This window comes from Rhipicephalus sanguineus, chromosome 10 (genome assembly GCF_013339695.2).
Source record: "Rhipicephalus sanguineus isolate Rsan-2018 chromosome 10, BIME_Rsan_1.4, whole genome shotgun sequence".
In the NCBI taxonomy this organism is placed as follows: domain Eukaryota; kingdom Metazoa; phylum Arthropoda; class Arachnida; order Ixodida; family Ixodidae; genus Rhipicephalus; species Rhipicephalus sanguineus.
This window is the reverse complement of record NC_051185.1, coordinates 16,032,224-16,055,036: the sequence shown is the minus strand read 5'-3', so window position 1 is coordinate 16,055,036 and position 22,813 is coordinate 16,032,224. Positions and strand designations below refer to the sequence as shown.

General features: G+C 48.0%; 1 protein-coding gene across 2 annotated transcripts in view; it reads right to left on the bottom strand.

Moving 5' to 3' along the window:
• The window catches only part of LOC119407123 (protein MON2 homolog), a 250,394-nt gene that overhangs the window by 57,625 nt on the left and 169,956 nt on the right, over window positions 1-22,813 (bottom strand). For both annotated transcript variants that reach the window (XM_049420247.1, XM_037673981.2), the window contains one exon: window positions 2,059-2,176. In XM_049420247.1, coding sequence (XP_049276204.1) covers window positions 2,059-2,176 — 118 coding nt within the window. The remainder of the gene's footprint in view (window positions 1-2,058; window positions 2,177-22,813) is intronic.

The window sequence follows — 22,813 nt, the reverse complement described above, 5'->3', positions numbered from 1 at the left end:
TCCGACAAAGGCGGTGCTGTCAATCATTTTGGCAAAAAACGGGCGCAGAACGGACGGAGACACCATTCTGTCCAATATAACGGATACAGAACGGTCTCCGGACGACTTGCATTGGATCAAAATGTAAACGCTGGGGCCGGAGAATCGAATTAGCCAGCTTTGTGTCTGGCTTACTCCAATCCCTCGCCGATACATTGCGAAAATTGCAGCCAGCCCTCCACCACCAAACGACTCGTGAAATTGCGACACCACCTAGCGCCCACTCAAGACACTAAGACAACTAAATTGTTAAAGTAATCGCGCCCTTAAATTTCAAGCTTTGAAGAAACAATGCCTGCCAATATTGATGTTCAGCTACAATAATTATATACTTCTTCATGCGTTGAAGAGATTTCTGAATTCCCTCAGCTCGCCTGCGTCCTCTCTAGACGTTTCGTTCAGATCTGTCACAGAACGCGTACAAAATAGCTCCCCTGTAAGAACGAACGTGCAAAACCAACTAGCCCAGTACGTCACCCTGCTGAGGCCCGAACAAAATGTTTCGGCAATGACCTTTTTTCATTTGTGTGTGTGTGTGTGTGTGTGTGTGTGTGTGTGTGTGTGTGTGTGTGTGTGTGTGTGTGTGTGTGTGTGTGTGTGTGTGTGTGTGTGTGTGTGTGTGTGTGTGTGTGTGTGTGTGTGTGTGTGTGTGTGTGTGTGTGTGTGTGTGTGTGTGTGTGTGTGTGTGTGTGTGTGTGTGTGTGTGTGTGTGTGTGTGTGTGTGTGTGTGTGTGTGTGTGTGTGTGTGTGAACGAGGTCCCCGCCCGCGCTCACCGAAACGTCAATTACGTCGTTTTCAGGTCAGTGACGAGATTTCATGATTGCCGAACCACGGCACTTTCAGCCTCATCCGCGTTATCTCGGCTGTTGTGCATATCTCGGCCTAAACAATTCACGCAACAACTCGGTGGCGCGATAGCGGTGGACAAGTTGAGATGCAAGACGATGAAATCCCTCTGACACACACTCGTCATTTCGCCTATAGCTTATCTCTGTTATCTACCACCACACGCGTCCTGACAGGTCGTGCGATTCGCACTGATGCAATACGACGCAATGTCAATAGCTCCTTCGCCTTCTCTATAGCTTCTTTTTCTGTCACCTTTACCGTTCTCCCATTGAAACTATCTTCAGGAACACAGAGGCCTAGCTGTCTTACGAATATTTTCTTTCTTTCTTTCTTTCTTTCTTTCTTTCTTTCTTTCTTTCTTTCTTTCTTTCTTTCGTTCTTTCTTTCTTTCTATCACAGGCGCCTATCGCGACTAATCTTTAATATAGGCACGAGAGCCCCGCGATCAGCACGTGCTCATGAGAACGGGCTCAAAAAAAAATTAAAATTGCCCATGGTCGTCACTTTTGCCGCCCCTCGAGTATCTAGAAATATATACTTGCGGTGCATAAAAACCTTCTGCTGCCTAAAATACACAAGAACTATGGGAAAATGAGCACTGTTTTCTCATTAATTACATTACGGAATTCCCTCTCACATGAACTGAAATAAATAACGCCTGTTCACGTATTTAGGCGAAAGCTATTTTTATTTTATTCAACGTGTAACTGTCGCGAATCGGTGACTCTGCGTTTTGTCAGCTTATTATTAATCAGTGAAATATTCGACGGTGTTCTCGTAACGTGTAACATGTGGATATTGTTTTCTTTTTATTATTATATGCTCGCTCTATTCAGTTTTCTAGCGTATTAACATAGGAAGGAGGCCCCGCCTGCTGTGTGTAACATTTGGACCTCCGGCTGCATATTTACCTGTATTGTGTTCTCTTATCATACCACTAATAAAGATTGACTGATTGAGTGAATGATTGACTGACTGATTGATTGATTGGATTGACTTACTGATTCGTAACACTCTCCCCCTCCACCCTCCTTCTATGTAAATGTTCCTTAATTATTTACATTTTATTGTCTCCGTTTAAAGACGACACGCCGCGTTGGCACCGTGAAAGCCGTCGAAATACTATAGCAACACGACAGTAGTAATGGAGTAAAGGCTCAAAAACTCACCGTTTTTATGCGCGATGGGCAGGCCGACGCGTAGCACGGTGAGCAGTGACGTCACGGCCAGCTTCCACGTAGATTGGCTCGGGCAGTTGTACTTCATGGACAGGGGCACGTGCAATGTCTGCGCCACGGGAGACAATAAGAACGAAAAGGAAACATAAGTAAATGACAGGCAGGAGCAACTCGGGACGTTTATGTATATGCGAAAGCATTATTGGACTACGATTGAGTGGAGTCAATTATTTAGCAAACACCAGCACTCATTTAGCCATAAATAGTTACTAATAGCAAGCATTAGCATGCCTTAAGGACCTAATATTAGCCCAGAAAGCATCAGCTTATATGCTTCCAGGAAAATCAGGAAGCATCAGCTGGTGCGGCTTATATGGATGCAAACGCGGTAGGCGAGATCACCATCGCCTAGCGTTCGCCGTTCACCAATCGCGAGGTGGCAAGTTGACATATCATCTCGCACGTCAGCTGGGACTAGTCCGCATTAAACGTTGCCAGAGGCAAACCATGGAGATTTAACACTGATGTCATTGTGGCTGCCATTTTAGGGTATTAGCACACCAGAGTAGTTGCGTAAGCAATATACGTGACGGCACGACAGGCGTGTCTTGCATCGAGGTATGCATTGATAAGAGCCGTCGATAATACGCTGAAAAAAAAAAAAGAAAAAATGGCCGCGTATCTGTGTGCTTCGTAGCAAATGTCGCCGAAAGACGATAGTCTTCTGCCGGCCGTATTACATGAGCCCTGGTTTCATCCGCGGCCACCCGTGATGCTGTTCCCAGGGCCACTACCAGGTGGCAGCACCATATCGCAGGCAGAGGGCTTTTTCGTGCATAGCGTCGCATTTTCAGCGCAGCCTAAGAAACACTAGGGTCTTTAGAATTACGTATCTATGTATTTTCTAGTAAAGGAACACACCAGCTAATACTTGCGTATTGATGTTGCGCCTCAGATATGCGTAATAATTGCTCTTTGATCGACAATGTTCACAAGTATGAACGCAGCTACCAGTTCCAAGATGGCTGGACGTTCAGCAAGTGCTTAAACGTTGGCCGGGTGGCTGAATCGTGTGACAGACAGCAGACAGACAGAAACACAGACCAAAATTTCTGCGTTCAAGTATCCCAAGGAAGACTATCGTCTTAAAAAAAGAAAGACTACTACCATGAAGCGTGACGACGCGGTGTATGCACTGATGCCAACGTGGTCACCATGTTTGAGAACTAGGACGGGGATGAGAAACTGGCCTTATGCCGTCACGTGCAATCTGTTTATTACGTTCGTGCGCACACCAATTGTGATCTGGTGTCGTGTTATAACCGTTATAACGCTGCGCTTTCCGTCGGGCGCCGTGAAATATATGGATCCGCCTTGCAATTGCTGCACGCAAAGGTAAACCGTGCACAGGCCCTTTCTATACTTAAGCGCTACGGGTCATCAACTTCCGTTGTAACATGCACTGCGACTCGTTCTCAGAGACCAAACACACCTGGCAGGCGAGTTCTGTCACCCACTGTCGAAGCTTAGCGGCGAAGACGTTGGACTTCAGAGCTCGCGAGGACGCCGGTTCGATACGCTGCCCCGGCCAGCGCAGAATTTGGTGAAATTAAAAAAAAAAAGAATCCGTGTGACTTCACCCCTTCATGCGCAATGTTCACGTGTGTTTTTGAAGTGCATGTAAGGCGCGGCGACGACCACGGAGAAAAGGGAGAGTACACACACACACACGGAGCGCCATTCTTACATCGTTCACACGTGTGGACGCAACTTGTTTGTGCCCGTTCTTTCGACTAGCGGGCAAGAAAGATCAATATAAAATGCGCCTATGATGAATTGAACGTTCTGCGTCGTCAGTGTGCCTTGACTTAAGCTCGATGTGCTGCGTATATGAGTAGAGCCGATCACTTTGGTGAGGGCACAACGATGTTCGACGTGTCGGTGGACGTGGCCGCGTTCCAGGGCCAAGGCCAAAATTATTATTTTCCTTTGCTCGAAATGAAAACAATCAAAAACAAAGTGAGAATGTATTTTGAACTTACGATTCGGTTCTTTTTATGTAAAAGAGGAGCGTGACTGACCTCAGGATAATTATTTAATCGCACTCTAATTACGATTAATTACTGAAGCTCGCTGAAAGCAACATATTGCTTCATTTTCTTAGGGATGCGACATCGAGTGCTTTGGAAATATGTCGTGCGAATTGGACACCTCTGCACACAGTCCGCCATAATCCACGCCTGAAAGGGGTTATACCAGAATTCATGTCATTCTGTTTATGTGCGCCGTTAAAAAAATCTCCGGTGGTCACAATTAATCCGGAGTCCGTCAGTATACGTTCATACCTCACAATAGTACATGCCTTTAAAAAATAATAAAACAAAGAGATAGAGAAGGCGTCGGGTGATTGCATCACCTCCGCCGCCTGCAATGTAATCTGAGCCGTGCCCCCTGCAACTTCCCGCGCACTTCCTCGCACTGAAGAAACGATCTAGTTAGCCGCTCCTTCGAGAGATAAGTGACACACCCGTTACATAACGCCCGTCACGTGTCCGCTTGCGATAGAGACACGCACTCATATGCATTTCTGAGAAGCAGACAAAAGACGCGGAACTTTCGACGTGTCCTTGCGGAAAGCTAGCTGCAAAGGCATTGCACGTACATCGCAGCTCAGAGCATAGGCGCCAGGAAACCGGAAAAAAAAAAAAGAAAAACTAGTACGGACTAAGGTTTTTGCCTATAAGTACGACAGGGGTATCGAGTGAATTGAAATCGAATGGGACAAAGTTATAACTGCAGAAGGCTTACGTTATTCAAGATTTACTAACACAATCATTTAGCCGTCACTCAGCCAACATATGACATTAGTAATCATTTCAGCGATCATTACCAGACTCGTGTTCTGGTGGAACTGTGTTTCCCGCTCTGTTACACCTAACCGGTGTTAACCAGGGCTTCCGTGCTTGCATGATGCAGCGTGACAAGTTGCAACACCGATCGGCAGCTTTCAAACTGATGATCAATGAGGCTCGCCCTGATAAGTTTATAGCATTTGTAGGCTTATAGCAAAAGATTGTTATCACAACAGCAAATTCACAGACTTCGGGGGGTCATCACATAGGTACGCATGCACGCGTACATTACAAACACGCGAAGACTGCGCTTTATTCATACAGACGAAGACGTAACTGCCGGTGGTCAAGGAAGGCCGACGTATTCCTTGATAAATGTGTTTACACAAGCAGTTCAGAACCCGTCAGTCATTCATACCTTGTCGAAGCCATATTACCATAGAAGCGTATTTATGGTCGTGCGTATAGATGCTATCAGTGTCTATGACGAACGTTATCAATGACAAGTGTCTCAGAGGAATTGTTCATCACACTAAAAATATGGCGGCATGCATGACGTCTCACGTTATTCGATGCTAGCGATCCAATGCCTGACACGCCAGACTCGACATGCGCCTTGAGTCCGAAGCGCGAGACACTGTATTTTGGACAGTGGATTTTGGGCAACGGATCCTGAAATTGGGTCTTGGACATAGTGTCTTGGACATTGTATCTTGAACATTAGATTTTGGACATTGTGTCTTGAACATTGGATCTTGGACATTCGATCTTTGACAATGGACCCTGACATAAGACCGTGGACAATGAATCTTGGACAAAGTATCACGGAGATTGCAACTTGAAGAACGGATCTTGTACATTGGATGTTGACATTGCACCTTATTAGGCAATCTCGGGCAACCCGGTGTTCGTTAACAGGTACCCAGAGCCAGGGGCGTAGCCACGTTAGGGCACACCGGGCCCGTGCCCCCCCCCCCCCCGAAATTTTTTTTTGCCATAGCATACAGAGCAGAAAATGACACTCGACCACATCTGCCTGCTCGTCCCCACTACAGATCAAGGAGGTGACCCCCCCCGAAAAAAATTTCTGCCTACGCCCCTGCCCAGAGCGGGCGCATGCGCGCTCTTGCTTTCCGCCCTTGTAGTGATGCGGTAACCGCCACTTCCGGTGATAAAATTCGCGATTCCGTGCTCAAGCAGCGACAACGAGAGAAGACTGTAGAGCAGCTAGACCACAGAACAGTCAAACGCTACAGCGGTCATCAGAGAGATTCAGCTAGCAAGTAAAGACATTGCCATTCGCGGAATACCACTGACATCGATCAGATAGCGAGGAAAAAAAAAAAAAAACCGGCAGATTTCTCGCCCCGTAGGGACAGACGTCACACGAAACAGTCAGTGAGGCGCTCGGCATGGCGCGTTATTTGACTTTGAATCTAGCGACATGAGCTGGACCGACGTCTCTGTCTAAATCGGGTATGCTGTGCGCGTGACACGGTTTTACCAGGGACGTCGACTACAGTACCGTGACGCCTGAAGTGAAGGTTGTAGCCTGACGTAACTCCGACACGAACATTCGAGAACCGACGCCACAGTTGCATGACGTGCCTATTATAAGCAGAATAGATAGATAGATAGATAGATAGATAGATAGATAGATAGATAGATAGATAGATAGATAGATAGATAGATAGATAGATAGATAGATAGATAGATAGATAGCTTCCGACGAGGCTTTGGTTGGCCAAGCAATGATCCACATTTAAAAATGTTTCGAATGCGCTGTAGTTAGACAAACCGTCACAGGATGCCGCCACCAGCGTAGATACTCTGGTACTACTATCCCCCGATTATGAGAACCCGTTTATCCGCAAAAGGTAATACATTCACGGACAGGCTAATCTTTGTATCGATAGGCGCCGTGGCGAGTGCTTATATACTGTCGTCGTAAATATCAATGCATTATCATTAGGAGGGACGCTGTGGCACAGGGCTAGCGTACGTGTTTGTGTGAAAACCTACCGTATTTTCTCACACAATACATCAGCACCTTCGGTTAATGTTGTCTATCAAGGTAATCGATGGTAATCAAAGGTATTACCAAAGCATCTCTCTCGCTGTTCCGTCAGATCGTCACTTAACATTTTTCTTACTTCTAACCTGTGCGATTCTCGCTCTTAACCTAACATAATCTGACGACTAAACCGCGTAATACTTGACTAGGATCATAGCGTCTATACTCTGATTTGCATGCGATAACACGTGTGTGATAATTGACTGCTCGACGAATCACGGAATCGCGCCGCAAGCGATCGCAACGCCAGGTAGCCACTGCCAACGCCGCGTCGCCTGGCGAAACGGCAAAGCTTGTGCGCGAAGCGGAGAAGCCAACTTCGCTGCTGTGTACCACCACCACAAGGATCACGTCCTTCTTCGCAGGTCAGATCTAGAGCACCGTATGATGGAACCAAGCAGGGCACGATAGCATGGCAATAGAATGGAATCCTTTGCAGGATACATGGTATCTAAAGTATGATATGGTGGAACTACAACAGGATTGCAACATGCCCGTAGCCAGGAATTTTTTCCGGGGCGGGGGGTGGGGGGTCCGGGGGGGGGGGGGGGCGTGCATTTGCTGAAGGCCTTGACTATTTGAGAAAAACACCTATTTTTGTTATTTAATTTCGGTAAAACACCCCCTCCATCAAAACTACGGAGGCGGGAGGGGGGGGGGGGGCTCGATTGTCTCCGTAACGGAACAGCGCGATTTTTTCCGCGGTGTCGCTTGCACCCACTTTCTGTGACGAGGCGACTATAGGGCGAAAAGTGATTTCGAACCAATTTTAAACTACCGTACATACTCGTATACAACCAGCACTGTCTAACGCTGGCTGTCCCGCATTCGTAACAGCAACAGTGTCTTCACTTAATCTCACTTCAACGGTTGAGTTCTGCAGGCGTCTTTCTTCTCAATTAAGGCTTCCTGTCAACACGGCCCAAGGTTACCTTGATACAATTCCAGGTATGTACAGGTACCGAGGCAAGACCGGCTGTCTAACCTCTATCCAGAGAACAGGTATACGCTTCCGCATGGCAGCCGACACGTCTTTTCTTTTTCTCTTAAACTTTTATTTGGCCGGTGTGTACTTTCTTTCTTTCACCAGGTAAGTTACCAGAAACAACCCACTTGCAAAGAAAGACGCCGACCGTTTGCCGCTAATCTGTTTTGCCTCACAGAGAAGCCACACATCAGAGGAGGAGCTATAAGCCTCACGCACGCCCCTCCCCCCACTTCATTATGCAACGCCGCGGAGACACGAAGGCAACGTGACCGCGCTGACCGTCGGCGCCAGTCGTCAACAACAAGATCCCTTTTGCGCAACAGTGAGCAAAAGCGTGGGATTTCCCCTTCCTCCGGCTTCTCAGACATCACGCGTTCGTGTAGTAACAGCTCCGGCTTATAGCGTATAGCCACAGTCTAGCCGCGTGTTGCGGCCAGCGCTGTCATCAAAGCGGCAGGCATGCATTCTCCCCGTTCCTTTTCGCGTGCACGCTTCCTATCTTGGGCGCCTCGGCCGAAATCGGGCTGCAATGCATGTAACAGGAGCGACGGCGCGGCACCTATACTCCGAGCTTGGCCAACTTTGTCCAGTGTATCTCGCGCATCGTCAGCGTCGCGGAGGGAGGTAATCACGAAGGCTCGTGACGTCATCGGCGATGGCCACTCGTGCGGGGGTCACCGTGTCTATCGACACGGAAAAGGGGGTCAGTATTTCAGCAGGAAACCCTAAAAGAGGGCGTTTTGAAAGCACACCAGTTAAACAAGTAGCCCTGAAAGAGGATATCCTTAAAACACCCCTAAAGGAGTGTTTCAGAAGTGCACCCTGAACCCTTTCAGGCCCAGTGATTTCAAATGGAATCATCAATTTTGTAGGCCAGTCAGAAACCAACTGGAAAAGATTTAAACAAAAGTCGTCCTTCATCTACAGCTGATGTTTAGCATCTGCTCTACATATGCTGTCAGCCAGGTACACACAAGAAAGTGAGGCCACGTGTGAAGGATGAAATTACAGAAGCAGCCGCGCTGTTCCCGCAATACGCTGAGAGAGATTCTTCTTTTACCGTGCAGAGGTAGGACATTTATTTTAGTTCTGCATCGAAATTTTCAATTTTGAGCATTGGGTATTATGCTATTCCATGGAAATATTCATAATTAATTGACTCGCTCATTAATTATTCTTGATTGAAACGTGTGAGCAGATTTATTTTTTATTTTTGGACTACCACGATCATGAGCACCTCAATTTGTAAAAACCAGCAGTTTACATTGAACATAATTAATTTGAGCCTCAAAGGGCTAAACAGGATATCTGAAACACCCCTAAAGGAGTGTTTCAGAAGTACTCCTTCAAAAGGGAGTGGCTTTTAGGTCGCAAACCTATAAGAAAATGTATGAGAAATATATAACTCAGAACAAATTCATCCAATAAATAGGATACGGGTATTTGAAAAGCACACCCTAAAGAAGGGGCTGCCTTTCAGTGAGACACCCGCAAGACACCAGGGTGTTTAAAAAATGGCGCCCCTAAATAGAGGAACACCCACGGGGAAGCATGAAATCAGCTGAATAGTAGGGGTGTGCGAATATCAAATTTTTCGAATACGAATCGAATACGAATATCCACCTTCGAATATCGAATCGAATATCGAATATCAAAGGAAAAATGCCTCCACAGTAACAATATTTTATTTAACATGTAGCTATTTGAAAAAAAAAAAAAAACATTAACAGCCTTGGCATGGCAGCACAACATACAGTGCTATAAAAACATGGCAGCACAACATACACTGCTATCTCCCGAACACAATGACTAGGCTAGCACAATGCACATCACAACACAAGCAAATATCACGGCACAATGAAAGTAATAAATGCATGTTATCATGAAGAAATATGAGTTGCTCCACATGATCAGGCAGCAGGCGCTCCCTTGTAACAGAGAACCTCCCTCCCCTGCCACTGAAAAGGCACGCTCGCTTGGAACAGAAGTGGCTGGTATAGGGAGTTACATGGGGCAAAGCTTTCCCAGACTGGGGTATCTGAACAGTCCGCCACCCGTCACGTGGGTCACTGTCTTTCTCCAGAAGTGGTCCCGCATGGTGAACGAGTGGTAGTGCAGCACGTTACGGCCGCATAATATTCAAAATGTACGGTTACATGATCGCCAACAGCGCTGCACGTCGGAGATGCACCAGCAATAAATCATACGTATTGGGGCGCTCGTCGCAGGCAGATATCGTGCCTCCGTGTACTTAGGATGTTTATCGCTCCTCTCGGCAACGTTTTTAGCGATACGAACGCAGCAGAAATGTGGAAGACGAGTTATTTTATGCATGATAATCGAATCGCGTATTCGAATTTTTCGAATATTCGAAGTTATCGAATATTCGAAACTTTTCGAATACACGATTTTCGAATCGAATACGAATATTTCGAATGTAATATTCGACGAATATTCGAAACTTTCGAATATTCGCACACCCCTACTGAATAGACTTACATTGCACGTGTTCAAAAATCTGCTTCCGTTGGCGTCGCAGTAGTAGATCGATTATTAGAAGAACAGTTCGAAGCGCGTTGCACTGCGTGAAGCCTATATATACCATATTTACTCACATAGGCGTGCGCACATGGAAGGGAGGGGGGGGGGGGGACGCTGCGATGAACCTTCGCCCTCCCTGATGGGGAACCCTGCGCACGCCTATGATTACTCATAATAATTTATGGGGTTTTACGTGCCAACACCACGATATGACTATGAAGCGCGTCGTAGTGGTGGGTTCCGGAAATTTCGACCATCTCCTGTTTTACCGTGTACTGACATCGCATAGTATACACAGCTTTCTACAGCAATACGCCCCTACGAAATGCGACCGCCACAGCCGGGATCGAACCCACGACTTCCGGGTAAGCAGCCGCGGGCAACGTAACCAACGTACCGCCGCGCGGACCTAATAGAATGCCAGAACAAAACAGATGTTCAGAGGAACACACGGAGGGCTGAAGCGTTGAGAAATCGTTGAACACAGAATGCCCTCGTAGCCAACGTTTACACAAAAGAACCCGTCGAAACGTGGACTACAGCGACAACTGTTAAGCGATTCATCATAAGTGATTATAGCGTACGGCAGCGCACGCGGGGTGACAAGATGACACGAAGCTGGACGATTATGAAGTCTATAATCTGGTTGCTTTTAGGTTGTAGCTAGGCTTTAGCTAGGTGATGCTAAGTTGCTTCTAGTTAACTTCTCAGCACAGAGAGGTTCGAGTTAAACCACAGTCACGTACACAGACACGACACGGATGTCCAAACTCCACAGACAGAAGCTTGCGCTGAAACCGAGCGTTCGCGCCTCCCATGGGTCGACGGGCGCGTCTTCGTTCGCGTAGGGCTTCCATCGCTTCGGGGGTCTTCTCGCAGCCGCCGTTGCCTGCCCCGTTCCCTAGTATTCTCTCCTTGTATACGTACCGCTAAAGCACGCTGAAGTACAGATGCTTGGGCGAAGCTGAAAGGGGCGGCCACGGTGTTTATCACTGGGTTAATCCCGACGGTTTAGCAAAGCTTTTCTCAATTACTTGTTACGTCTGTCTAGAAATCTAAATCGGTGTTTGCCGCGCGTCTGTTGCCTTCCTCATTTTTAGTGGACCAGCGGCGAGTAGTGGGATTTGCCCAGCTTCTGTGGCACATACCAGGTCATGATGATGATAGTTTTTTGTACACACTCGTACACAACAAAGTTTTTTTACGGCCACCTTAAACAGCTTCAACGTTAAAAAGACATACACATTCGGGTCGTCCAGTAATCCGGTGTGCGCTGCCGTACGTTCTAATGGTCAACCGACTACCCCAACAGTACATTTCAAGCTTCATTAGAGAACCAGGCATTCACACTGCTCCGGAAAGCGTATCGTGGGAATCCTCGCGCGAGCTCGTACGTATGGACAACCGCATCAGAAGAGTTCCAAGAACGTGTCAATTACCGAACAAAAAGAAAGCGTAAGGCGCCGATCACTCGTACCAAGCAACACTCCCCCTCCTTCCCGCCTCCTTGTTTTTAGCGGGGAAAACCCCAGTCGCGCAACATGGGCAGAACACCACTCTCCAAAAAACATCCCCGACTCGGCTAACAACCTCTTCGGTGCGAAATAAAAATTTCCCCTTTTTATACCAGTCCACCTCAACAAAGCTCAAGAGAAAGCATACCAGCGCTGTTTTTTTTTTCGAAAAAGAAAAAAAGAAAACTAAGTGCAAGAAATTACGTTCACTGAAGCATTCTTTCAATATTTCATAGCTTTAAAATATTTTTTTTTAAAACTCAATGTACTCTATATACCACAAGCACCGCCCCCCTTTTTCTTGAGGGCTTTACATGAGGGATGGGCTTATAATAACGCGGTGTAAATAATAATAAGAAAAGAACAGTTCGACAGCATTTATCCGGCCTTTGCATGATGGATGACACTCGTAGGAAGACCGTCTCCGTCATAGTGTGTCCCCACCCCCTTCCTCAAAAAGAAAGAATGATACAGTAAATCAACCAAGGCCATTTTCAGGCGAGTAAGTTCCCCCGGTTATTCTTTGGTTGGCTCCTGGGTTCCTTCAGTAAGCAATGTGCAATATCGCTTATCAGATAGTACATTATAAGAAATTCACCGATGATTACGATACTGCCTAATGCGAATTCTGCGCGCAGCTTCGTGTTGGAGCAACGCCAACTGTGTTTGAAGTTCTGGCTATCCGCAATTGTAGCAACTGTAACATTCGTTACATATTGCCACGGAAACTGCCAGCGCTCGAGTGCTACGCACACCACTCTGTGCACTGCAAGCGTCGCGAACCAAGCTAAACGCCGACATGCCACATTACGGCAAGCGAAGCCAGCCGCATGCAGTGCATCTGCCAGCCCTGCATGCGCACGAGCACCGACCGAGGGGCCAGCGCGCGTGACGGAGGAACGAAGCGAGGTTAGAGGCCAGCGGCTAGTGATATTGACAGACTCCGTGCTCGCTCTCTTTTGTCCTCGTTCGCTCTATCAGTTACGCCGACGCCAGCAACGCCAACGGCGACGCCGCTCAACGCAGGTACGAGCGCCTAAAAGCTACGCTCTAAAATTATGGGGTTTTACAAGCCGATACCGCGACACGATTACGAGACGTGCCGCAGTGTGGGGATAATCCGCATTAATTTTGACCATCTGAAGTTCATTAAAGGGACCCTAAAAAGAAAAACGATTTTTCCCGTATTGGTAAAGTAGTCTTTCCCGATGCCAAAGACACCACCATCCTTGCTGTGAGATGCTTAGTAAGCGAGAAAACGCGCAAAAAGAAAATGCAGGAGGCGACGCCCCGTTGATGCTCCAGCACCAAACGCCGTGACGTCATACAGATTTTGACGGCGCTTACGAGGCCCCTACGTAGGTCCCAGACAGCAAAAATGAAGTACATTGCCCTGCGAGGGAACCATAGACTTAACATACCAAGTTTCGGGTAATGGCGCCAAAATACGAAAAGTAGACTTTGAAATCCGTGACGTCACGCGTGGAGATTTCGGCACGAGATTTAATAATAGAAGTTTGACGTCGATTCTCTCTTCTATTAATAAAGCGACGATGGTGAAATCAACGACATTAGAGTTCTCAGAGCACAATTTAAAAATGTAAACCAATTCATTGTTTCGAGTGTTCTTTTAATGGGAACATATATCTAAGTACGCTGCTGATTTTCCTTTTTTAGATGCGAAGTATCTTATGGCGGAGTTCAATCCGGTGGTGGTGGTGGTGTGCGGCGTGACCACCCTTACTGCGCACGCGCATAACCTCTCCACTTTCCCTCTCCCCCTTTCCACTCTCCCTCTGAAACGCGGGCTAGACATGCCGAAATTCTCTCCTGCGCAACGCCGCGATGAGCACCAGCGCATGCGCGTCCCCTCCCACTCTCTCTCCTATCCTACGCTGCCCCCCTCTCGCATGCCTGCCGACTGCGTTCCCCGCTCGCCCTGTGATAATTAACGGCCAGGCTAGAGGGAAGACAAGACGCGCGTAGCGTTCCTCTTCGCGTTCCACGACGCGAGGTCGGTAGCATGCCCAAAGAACGCCAACGGAACGCGATCGTGAAAGTGCACCGGCTTCGCATCGCCTCATGGTCCCCTTTAGCGGGAAATGGTGCAATTTTTTTACGCATTTCGCACCTACAATGTGCGGCCCCAGTGGTCGGGAGTGGAACTCACGTCCTCGATCTTAGCAGCACAACACCCTCACAGCCGCCTATAGCTACACCACGGCGGGTACACAGTAAACCAGTTTACACCCTTAAGGGGGTTTTACCGTCTCTATAACTAACGCCCTTAAACCCTGGGGAAAAAGGCATTTTTACCAAGCAAATCACCCATATCATGGGGGTTGCCAACCGCCTAAGCACCCTTATCGAAAAACAGTGAAAAATAAAACGCTATCACACAGGGAACGTCCAATGACATCAGCAGAGAAGGCGCACATACACTGTAAACGAAAATTAGCCGAGATGGGAGCTTTTCCAGCATATGAGCCCCTAAAACCCCCATGCCCCAATCATTTACTCCATGGTAGCGGGGTGAAGTCGGCACATGTCGTCGTAAAACGCCCCTTGCTTAATGAGGGAGTTTATGAACGACATGACCCTGTTAAACTCCCCACGGAGTTTTAGATCACGTGGTTAGAAACTCCCTATGGGAGGTTTAAAAAGTATTTTTGGTCGTGACGTGCGTGTCACGTGGTTAGAAACTCCCTATGGGAGTTTTAGAAACCATTTTTGGTCGTGATGTGCGTGCGTGTGTGAATGTGCGTGTGTGTACGGGCGTCTGTTTGCAGCGACAATTTGCAGCGAGGATTTGCAACGGCCAGTTGGTTTGTGTAGACGTGCAGGACTATTTTCTCCACTGAACCGTTCTGGTCAAAGACAAGTTCAACTCGCGCCAGCGTCCGACCGCGAACACATCGAGCTGGCTGTCCCGTGTTTATTCTCCCGTCAAGTGGCAGTGCCCATGCACACGAGTGCAAGCCTCCGACACGCCACGGATACCTCGCTTCAACGTGCCGAGTTACGAAGAACTGCGAAGAATAATTTCATCGGTAACAAAAGTAAGCTGTTGCGATCGTCAGCGGGTTGTTTCTGAAGTTTCACTGGCTAAAACTTCGAAGCAGTAAAAAGTAGGCTTCGCTACGTCGTCGGCATCAAGCCGGCCGGCGGCCGGTGTGAGCGCTGCGCCGGCGACGCGCTCGCCCCGACCACCGGCAACGCTTGCTTCTCGGAGTGTCACCGAACCGATGTTTCACCGGCTGCAACTTCTAAGCGGTAAGAAGGCTTCGCTACGTCGTCGGTACCAAGCCGGCGGCGCGTAGCGAACTCACACAGCCACACCGGTCGCCATGGCGAGTTCTATATACGAGCTCGCACCGGCCACCGGTGAAGCAAAGAATATGTTTCACAGAAAATAAAAGCTGCTGGAATGAGTAAGTTTAAATTGTCTCTTTGTGCCATGCAACCACCGTTGTCAAACGTCTAGCGAGAAGGCGAGCGCCGATACGAGACAGATTGAACCAACATGCGGCCGCCGCTGCACTGCGAGCAACAGGAACCGCGACTACGAGCCGTCTCGTTCGTTGTAAGTGCATCGCTCCGTAGCTTAACGCGGATAGCGGACACCTGTTTTTTTTTATTGTGTGTGTAAAATAACGGCGACGAAAACTGCACAGCAGCAAGCATTTTGTGATCGCGAGCTGCCGTTCGTCGTATAGCCGTGCCGTACTCCTGCGAGAGGCCTAGCGACGCCGTCGGCAACAACGCGGTATACCGGCGGGGCGGCGCGATTCTTCGCCGGTGTTGCTGAATGTGTGCTGCTGAAGCGTTCGTGCACGCCGCTCGTGGTTCGTGTACGATTAGGTGCATTTTACAGACTCACGCACTGCACTGCTAAGGCGGATACACCCCATGCGACAGAGTGCCAGCTGATAATCAAAATTCGCTAATTAAAAAGGCGTTGAATGTTAGGCGGGTTTATAGTAAAAGACGGGTGTACCTCAGTAGTATCTATAAGGCCACCACAAATATACACGTACGCCATGAATGTTTGGTGCATAATTACGCGGAAAAGGAGTGTCCCATCCGAGCTACATTGGAGGTCAAGATGTGGTGCCTATATATACTCGGTGACCAAAGTTTGGTTGTGAAGCGCGGGTGGCGAGCGGTTGTCAATGTGAGTGTTGTATTACTTTGCGAATGTTGTGTGCATGTTTGTGTACGTGTGATCGAGTTTGCGTGTTTCGATGCTAATTTAATTAAAGATTCTTTGGTGCATGGTGCGACAGCGAAAAGCATTTTTTTTTTCCATGGTTATAAAAATTTACTCCCATACTTACCTGGAAAAGCTCCCCTATGGATGTAAACAAATACTCCCCTCAGTCCATCCAAAACCTCCGTCCTTAAGGGGGGTAAATTTTTTACTCCCCTGGACGGATTATATAAAACCCCCATCGGGGCGTGCGCTAGAGGACAAGTCCATTTACTCCCATCTCGGCTTTTTTTTGCTTACAGTGTACGCGCCCAACCCCACACACAACATAGCACTGGAAAACACCAAACGGACAAAGCGCTCGCGCTACACCATAGCATACCATAATATACCATACCATACCATACCATACCATACCATACCATACCATACCATACCATGGCCATATACACCTGCCATCTGGTATATATGGCCATGGTATTTTGAGCCGCCGTTCAGTGCCGGTTAAGATACTCCTGTTTTACATAAGTAAACAATAAGCATTCGTAGTATAAGCATAAAATTATGCTATGCTCGTAGATAGCCCTATAAAACATAATATAATAATTGCCGGGGTTTAACGTCCCAAAAGCAGGATATTATTATGAGAGACGCCGTAGTGGAGGGCATCGGTAATTTCGACCACCGGGGGTTTCTTTAACGTGCACCTAAATCTAAGCACACTGGCCTCAAGCAGTTGCGCCTCCATACAAAATGCGCCCGCCGAGGCCGGGATTCGATCCCGCGACCTTCGGGTCAAATGGTAACGTTAACTGACGTGCTGCGTAAACAGCGCGAAGATGGTGATCAGGGATGACGACGGCTAATATAAACAAATGAGAATGTTGACGTGTAGTTACAAGCGCTTGTATACGGTACACACATACCTTACGCATATCCGTATATGCGCGTGTATGTGTGGGAAGGAAAAACAGCGTAAAGCTGGCCGGTATGTATAATACGCCAGCGCCAATATTACACTGTTTACATTTCACGACGACCTTCGGCATTTCGCAACGCGCCGATATTGCCACGTGCCGCGCAATGCGCGCGCACTGTATTTGTTTTTTGTTACATTTTTCCGGCCCCACACTTCCTCCTCAACCGATGTCAAAAACAGCGGATCGCGTACAGCTTTTTTCTTTTTTGCTCTTCGCATAAAAACGTCGTGCGTCCGTGAAATAGGCGTGCGGCAATCAAGCGCGCGTGTGTGCATCTGAAAAAAAAAAAAAAAAAAAAAAAAACACGAATCGCGGGCAGTGAGGCTCCCTCGTGTGCCTCATACCCCAGTGTCACGTGACTGCATGGTTCCCCGGAACGCGCAAGCGCGTGCGTCCAGCGCACATGTAAATGAACCCAACCCACAATTAAGCCAGGGAAAGCGCAGGGGCCATTAACTGTTGCCTTTAACCGTAGCGCGGTAATGATGACGTTAAATTGAAATTAATAAAAGTGGACGAAAAGTCACCTTATCCGTCTGTAGGATTCGAACCCCACAACCAAATGGTAGTGCGTCGGACGCGTAATTCGAAGTGTGCGAGTTCAGATACCATCGACGGAAAGGGTGATTTTTTGTCGACTTTAGATCGTTTCAATTTACGTTATTATTACTGCACTACAGTTTATGAAATCAATTAATGACCCCTATGCTTACCCTGGCCTAATTGTCTCTTTGATTCACATGTTCCCGACTTGGACGCGGCCAGCGGCCTCCGCGGGTCCCCGATAGGGGTTCCCGCGAAAGCTCCTCAGGATCAAATAAAGTTCATTGTCTGTCTGTCTGTTCTCGAAAAAAAATTCTGTTTGCTGTGAACATGTAGTAACAATAATCGTTGGGGTTTTACGTCCCAAAACCACGATATGATTACGAGGACTGCCGTATGGTGGAGGGCTCCGAAAATTTCGACCATCTGAGTTTCTTCAAAGTGCGCCTAAATGTAAGCCCACGGGTAGCCTTTTGACTCCATCGCAACGCGAACGTAGCGGTTGGGATTCGATCACTCGACCTTCGTGTCAGCATTCGAGCACCACAACCACAAGACCACCGCGTCGGTTCCTGCGCGCATGCGCACACACGAAATGCGCGCTTTTCTTTTACACATTCACATAATAAACAGAGAGATAACGAAAAATGCGGGTGTGTTTATCACAGCGCGCCTCTACCGCTTAATCGTCGTCAGTTCTGTTTCACATTGCCGATACAGCGTCGTTTCCTGTGCGCTACTCTCTCCATTTCTTTCTCCCCCCCCCTCTCTCTCTCTCTCTCCTGGAGGCGCACGCGGCCGCGTTCTATGTGCAACTCGCGTCGGTTATGCAGCTCCAATTCACCGTCCTCGCACCCTTTATAGCAGATGTTATTATCGCCATCCACATACACACTACTCTAGTACGGCCACAGATGGGGAAGTAGGAAGAGATACAGGGTTTTAATGGAGAAGGGGGGTGGGGGAGGGGGGGGGTGGCATGAACATGTTTTACGCCACGGCTTCGATGACGCGCGGCGGTATTTCGATTGCGCGCATAAAGTATCTTACAGGCGCATTTTGCAGCGCCGCCGCCATCTTGGGCTCTCAGCGCTGCATTTATGTCCTCCTTTTCGTATCTGTCCGCCATGCAACGGGAAATGCAGGGGGGGGGGGGGACACAGCGCCTTCGACATTTAAGGACAATATACCATTCTCGAGTCAGTGACATTTTACCGCTACCTCGGAGCACCCATCACATCAGATTTAACTAGAGGTCCCTTTGTACTAACCATATAATAAACAACGCTAACCGAATAATTTTTTTTCTTATGCCCCGGCATCACTATGACTTATCCTTTACAAAACGCTAATTAGCTTGAAACTAGAACACGCTTCCGCTTTATGGAACCCGATCTCTGCAAATAAGCTGATTGATTAACTCGAACTTGTTCACAATAAACCTACTCGATGAATTATCCACAACTACAAACCGAACTGCCTGTATCTCCTCCATGAAACGAACTCCCAGTATACCATCACTTGCTTTTCGCCCGCTATCTTTCCCTGCTTTTTTCGCAAAATTTACTTCCGTAACAGCCATCTGCGTAACGAACTAATCTCTAACCCGTCCTTACATTCTGGTCGCACTAACCACTATCACAAAGTTATTTCTTGTGCTGAGCACTGTTACCATAGTTTTATTCAGCGCACATCACCAACCGTATTGGAACCGCCTACCCGGAAGCATCGCCAGCGCCACCACTGAAGACCATCAACTTTTTAAAACAACACTAGCTAATACTATGTTATTAGGATCCTAACAACTATCTTTATTCAGGCGAAAGCCTTAGATGCCTCATTAAACGCGAAAACTGACCGGCGTGGCGCGTCGGCAGCGTCAACACGAATGATGCAGAAAAACCATCATCACGTGATTACGTCGCAATGTGGCGTCATCACGACGTCACAGATCGCCGAAGTTTGTGACGTTATCCTGGTGTCACTGGTTACGTGTTGTGACGTCATCACGACGTCCCATCACGTGAGGTCAGAGGATGACGCCATCACACGACATGATCGCTTGGTCAAAGGTGGGCCGATCACGGAGGCAGTGCGAAAGCAGGCGAGGTGCCTCCGATCCTGGAGGCAGTGCAAAACCACGTTAGGTGAGGAAAACCTTCGGAGGGTGGAAGGGCAGGATCAATGCATCGACTGAGAAGATAAAGGAGATGGCTTTCACCTTCGAGTCGTCTTAGGTGAATGCATAAGGGACCCTGTGAATTTTTCTGGATGAGCTTCTTGCTTGCTTTTACTTGCACTCTTCTTTTACTCATTCCCCTCTGGAATGTCATTGGCCTCGAGGGTAGCAATAAATGAAATGAAACGATATCTGTTTTGTCATTAAGTAAGAGGGTAATTCTTTGGGCAAGTTCGTGGTTGAAGACGAAATACAAGGCGCTGGTTTGTCGCGCCTTGTCGTCTTCATTCTAAACTCGTCCGTATTTTTTTGTGCCCTGTAAGCCGTGTTCATTCCGTCAAATAAATAAGGTTTATTCAATCAATTCTGTAATAGGGGAAGGAAGAAGAGAAGGAGGGGGGGGGGGGGGGGGAGGGAGTGCGCATTTATAGCGTCGGAGATTCGATGACGCGCGGCGACGGCCTTTCGGTTGCGCGTGCTAACTTCCTAAAAGCTCCACCGCACACGTGCCGACACACAACACACGCACAACAGATTCGCCCACGGGCACCGCCGCTCCATGAACGTTTCCTGTTTTGCCCGCCAGAACCACGCGGCTGACAAAGATATATATCACCGCGCGTCGACGACACAACGCACAGCGTGCCGCTCTCGCAGATTTTTAATAACGGAATTCGGCCCGAAGACACCTGTGCACGTGGCTACAAACCGCCATTGCTGTCTTCACATTGTATACATAGTAGAACCTCGTTCATACGTTTTGAAGGAAACAGTTCTTTTCTCCTTTTACTCTTCCTTGCATATCTCTGAAGCAAGCAGTGCCCTTGAAATCATGTTCACATTTATGTCTCGTATATGTTACTTATTGAACTGTATCTCATTGTTGATCCATTCCTGTAAAGAGCCTTCTAGGGTTAACAGTATTAACAAACAAACAAACAAACAAACAAAGTTCCGCTTTGTGAGAACAGTCGGACTGCGAAGCGGTCGCCCCTGTCGTCAGGCATCTCATTTCGCTCGTAAAGGCCCAACCATATAGAGCGCTTTTGCCGGCGTTTTCCCGGCGTTTCGTACGCCGGCGTCCCTCGACGTCGACGCTACCGGTGACGGTGGCCGAAACGTCCACCTCTGGACGGTCCAGACATCACGGGCGGCAGCGTCGACGCCGGAAGCAGTTCGATGTACGTAGGACCAATCAGCGTGCGGCTGGCAACGACTTCCGCTACGTAACGGCGTCGTCGCTGCTGCCAAAATGGCTGCCGCCCGCCTCGGATCTAATAAGTCGTCGCCGTGCACTGTGTGGCCCTTAAGTTCTCAACTGATGCTTGTATTTGACTTAGCTTGTTCCCTAGAAGCTTCGACAGCAAAGCGATCGTGATATCTTTGAAGTCTTTCCGAGCGCCGTACTCAAGTTCATCGGCAGGCTTAGCAGGAATGAGTGTATTGGCCGAATACGTGGCCTCAAAGATGTACGGCAGCTTCAAGCTCAGAGGCCATATATTACAAGTTTGTGCATCTTCTTAATGCCAATAGCTGGCGCTACAAGTCAAATAAAAAGAAAATAGACTTTTCGGTGGCGTTGTGACTCGTTTTCTGCACCACAGAACTGCAGAACTGCTAATGAGACATAAAAGCTATAATCAGGAATATATCTTGTTGGTCCATTGACGGAAACTGTACACTGCTTTACGAGGTGTCAGGTTCATTCCCTCTGGTCACACTGTGTGTGACGCTGAGCTAACGCTCTTCATATGGTTTGCCGCCCTCTCTGACGGCGTTGATGCGACGACGCCGAGGGACGCAACGCCAGGAAACGCCGGCAAAAACGCTCTATATGGTTCGGGCTTAAGTTTCGAAGTTTTCGCGAGCGTCTTCATGATTTCGTTTGATATAATTTGAAGAAAGGATCCTCATCACCGTTATAATTTCGACCATTGCCATTTCGTCCTATTTATTTCTTTGTTCAGTTCCCCCCCTCTGGTCACGAGACCGGCGTGACGCTGCTGCTGTTAAAACTACTACTACTACTACTACTACTACTACTACTACTACTACTACTACTACTACTACTACTACTACTACTACTACTACTGCCACTACTACTACTCCCTGCTTTCTCTCTTGTTCTCTTCCTTCCTTCCTACTACTATTACTACTACTACTACTACTACTACTACTACTACTACTACTACTACTACTGCTACTACTACTACTACTACTACTACTACTAATACTAATACGATGACGACGACGCAGGGTAGACTAAGAGTCGATGTAACAAAAATAGAAAAGAAAAACGCGGGAAAAACGCACTATCTGGGAAACGCACAATCCGAATTCACTGAAACATCATGCAGTTTCTCTTGATAACGACATCGCGAACGTTGCCAAGGGGGAAATCGTAAGAAACGGGAACGGGCCAACGCGGTTCTACAACAGCCGAATGTATACAAGAGGGTCAGTGGGTCAGTTGTGCTTAGCGGTAGCTACGCAATGAAATTCTAAATTTAATACACAGACAGGTTCGAGGGTGCAACTCCCTTCATTAGGGTTTTCAGCCTTTCTGTCCGCCTCGGCGGTACAATGGTTACGGTGCTCGACTGCTGGCCCGAAGGTCACGGGTTCGGTCCCGGCCGCGGCTGTCGCCTTCCGATGGCGGCGAAATGCTAGAGGCTCGTATACTGTGCGATGTCAGGGCACGTTAAACAGCACCAGATGGTCGAAGTTTCCGGAGCCCTCCACTGCAGCATGCCTCATAATCATATTGTGGTTTAGGCACGTAAACCCTTGACGTTATTATTAAGGCGAAAGCCTTAGACGCTTCATGAAACACGCAAATTGACCGTCGGCGTCCCGGGGCGTCGG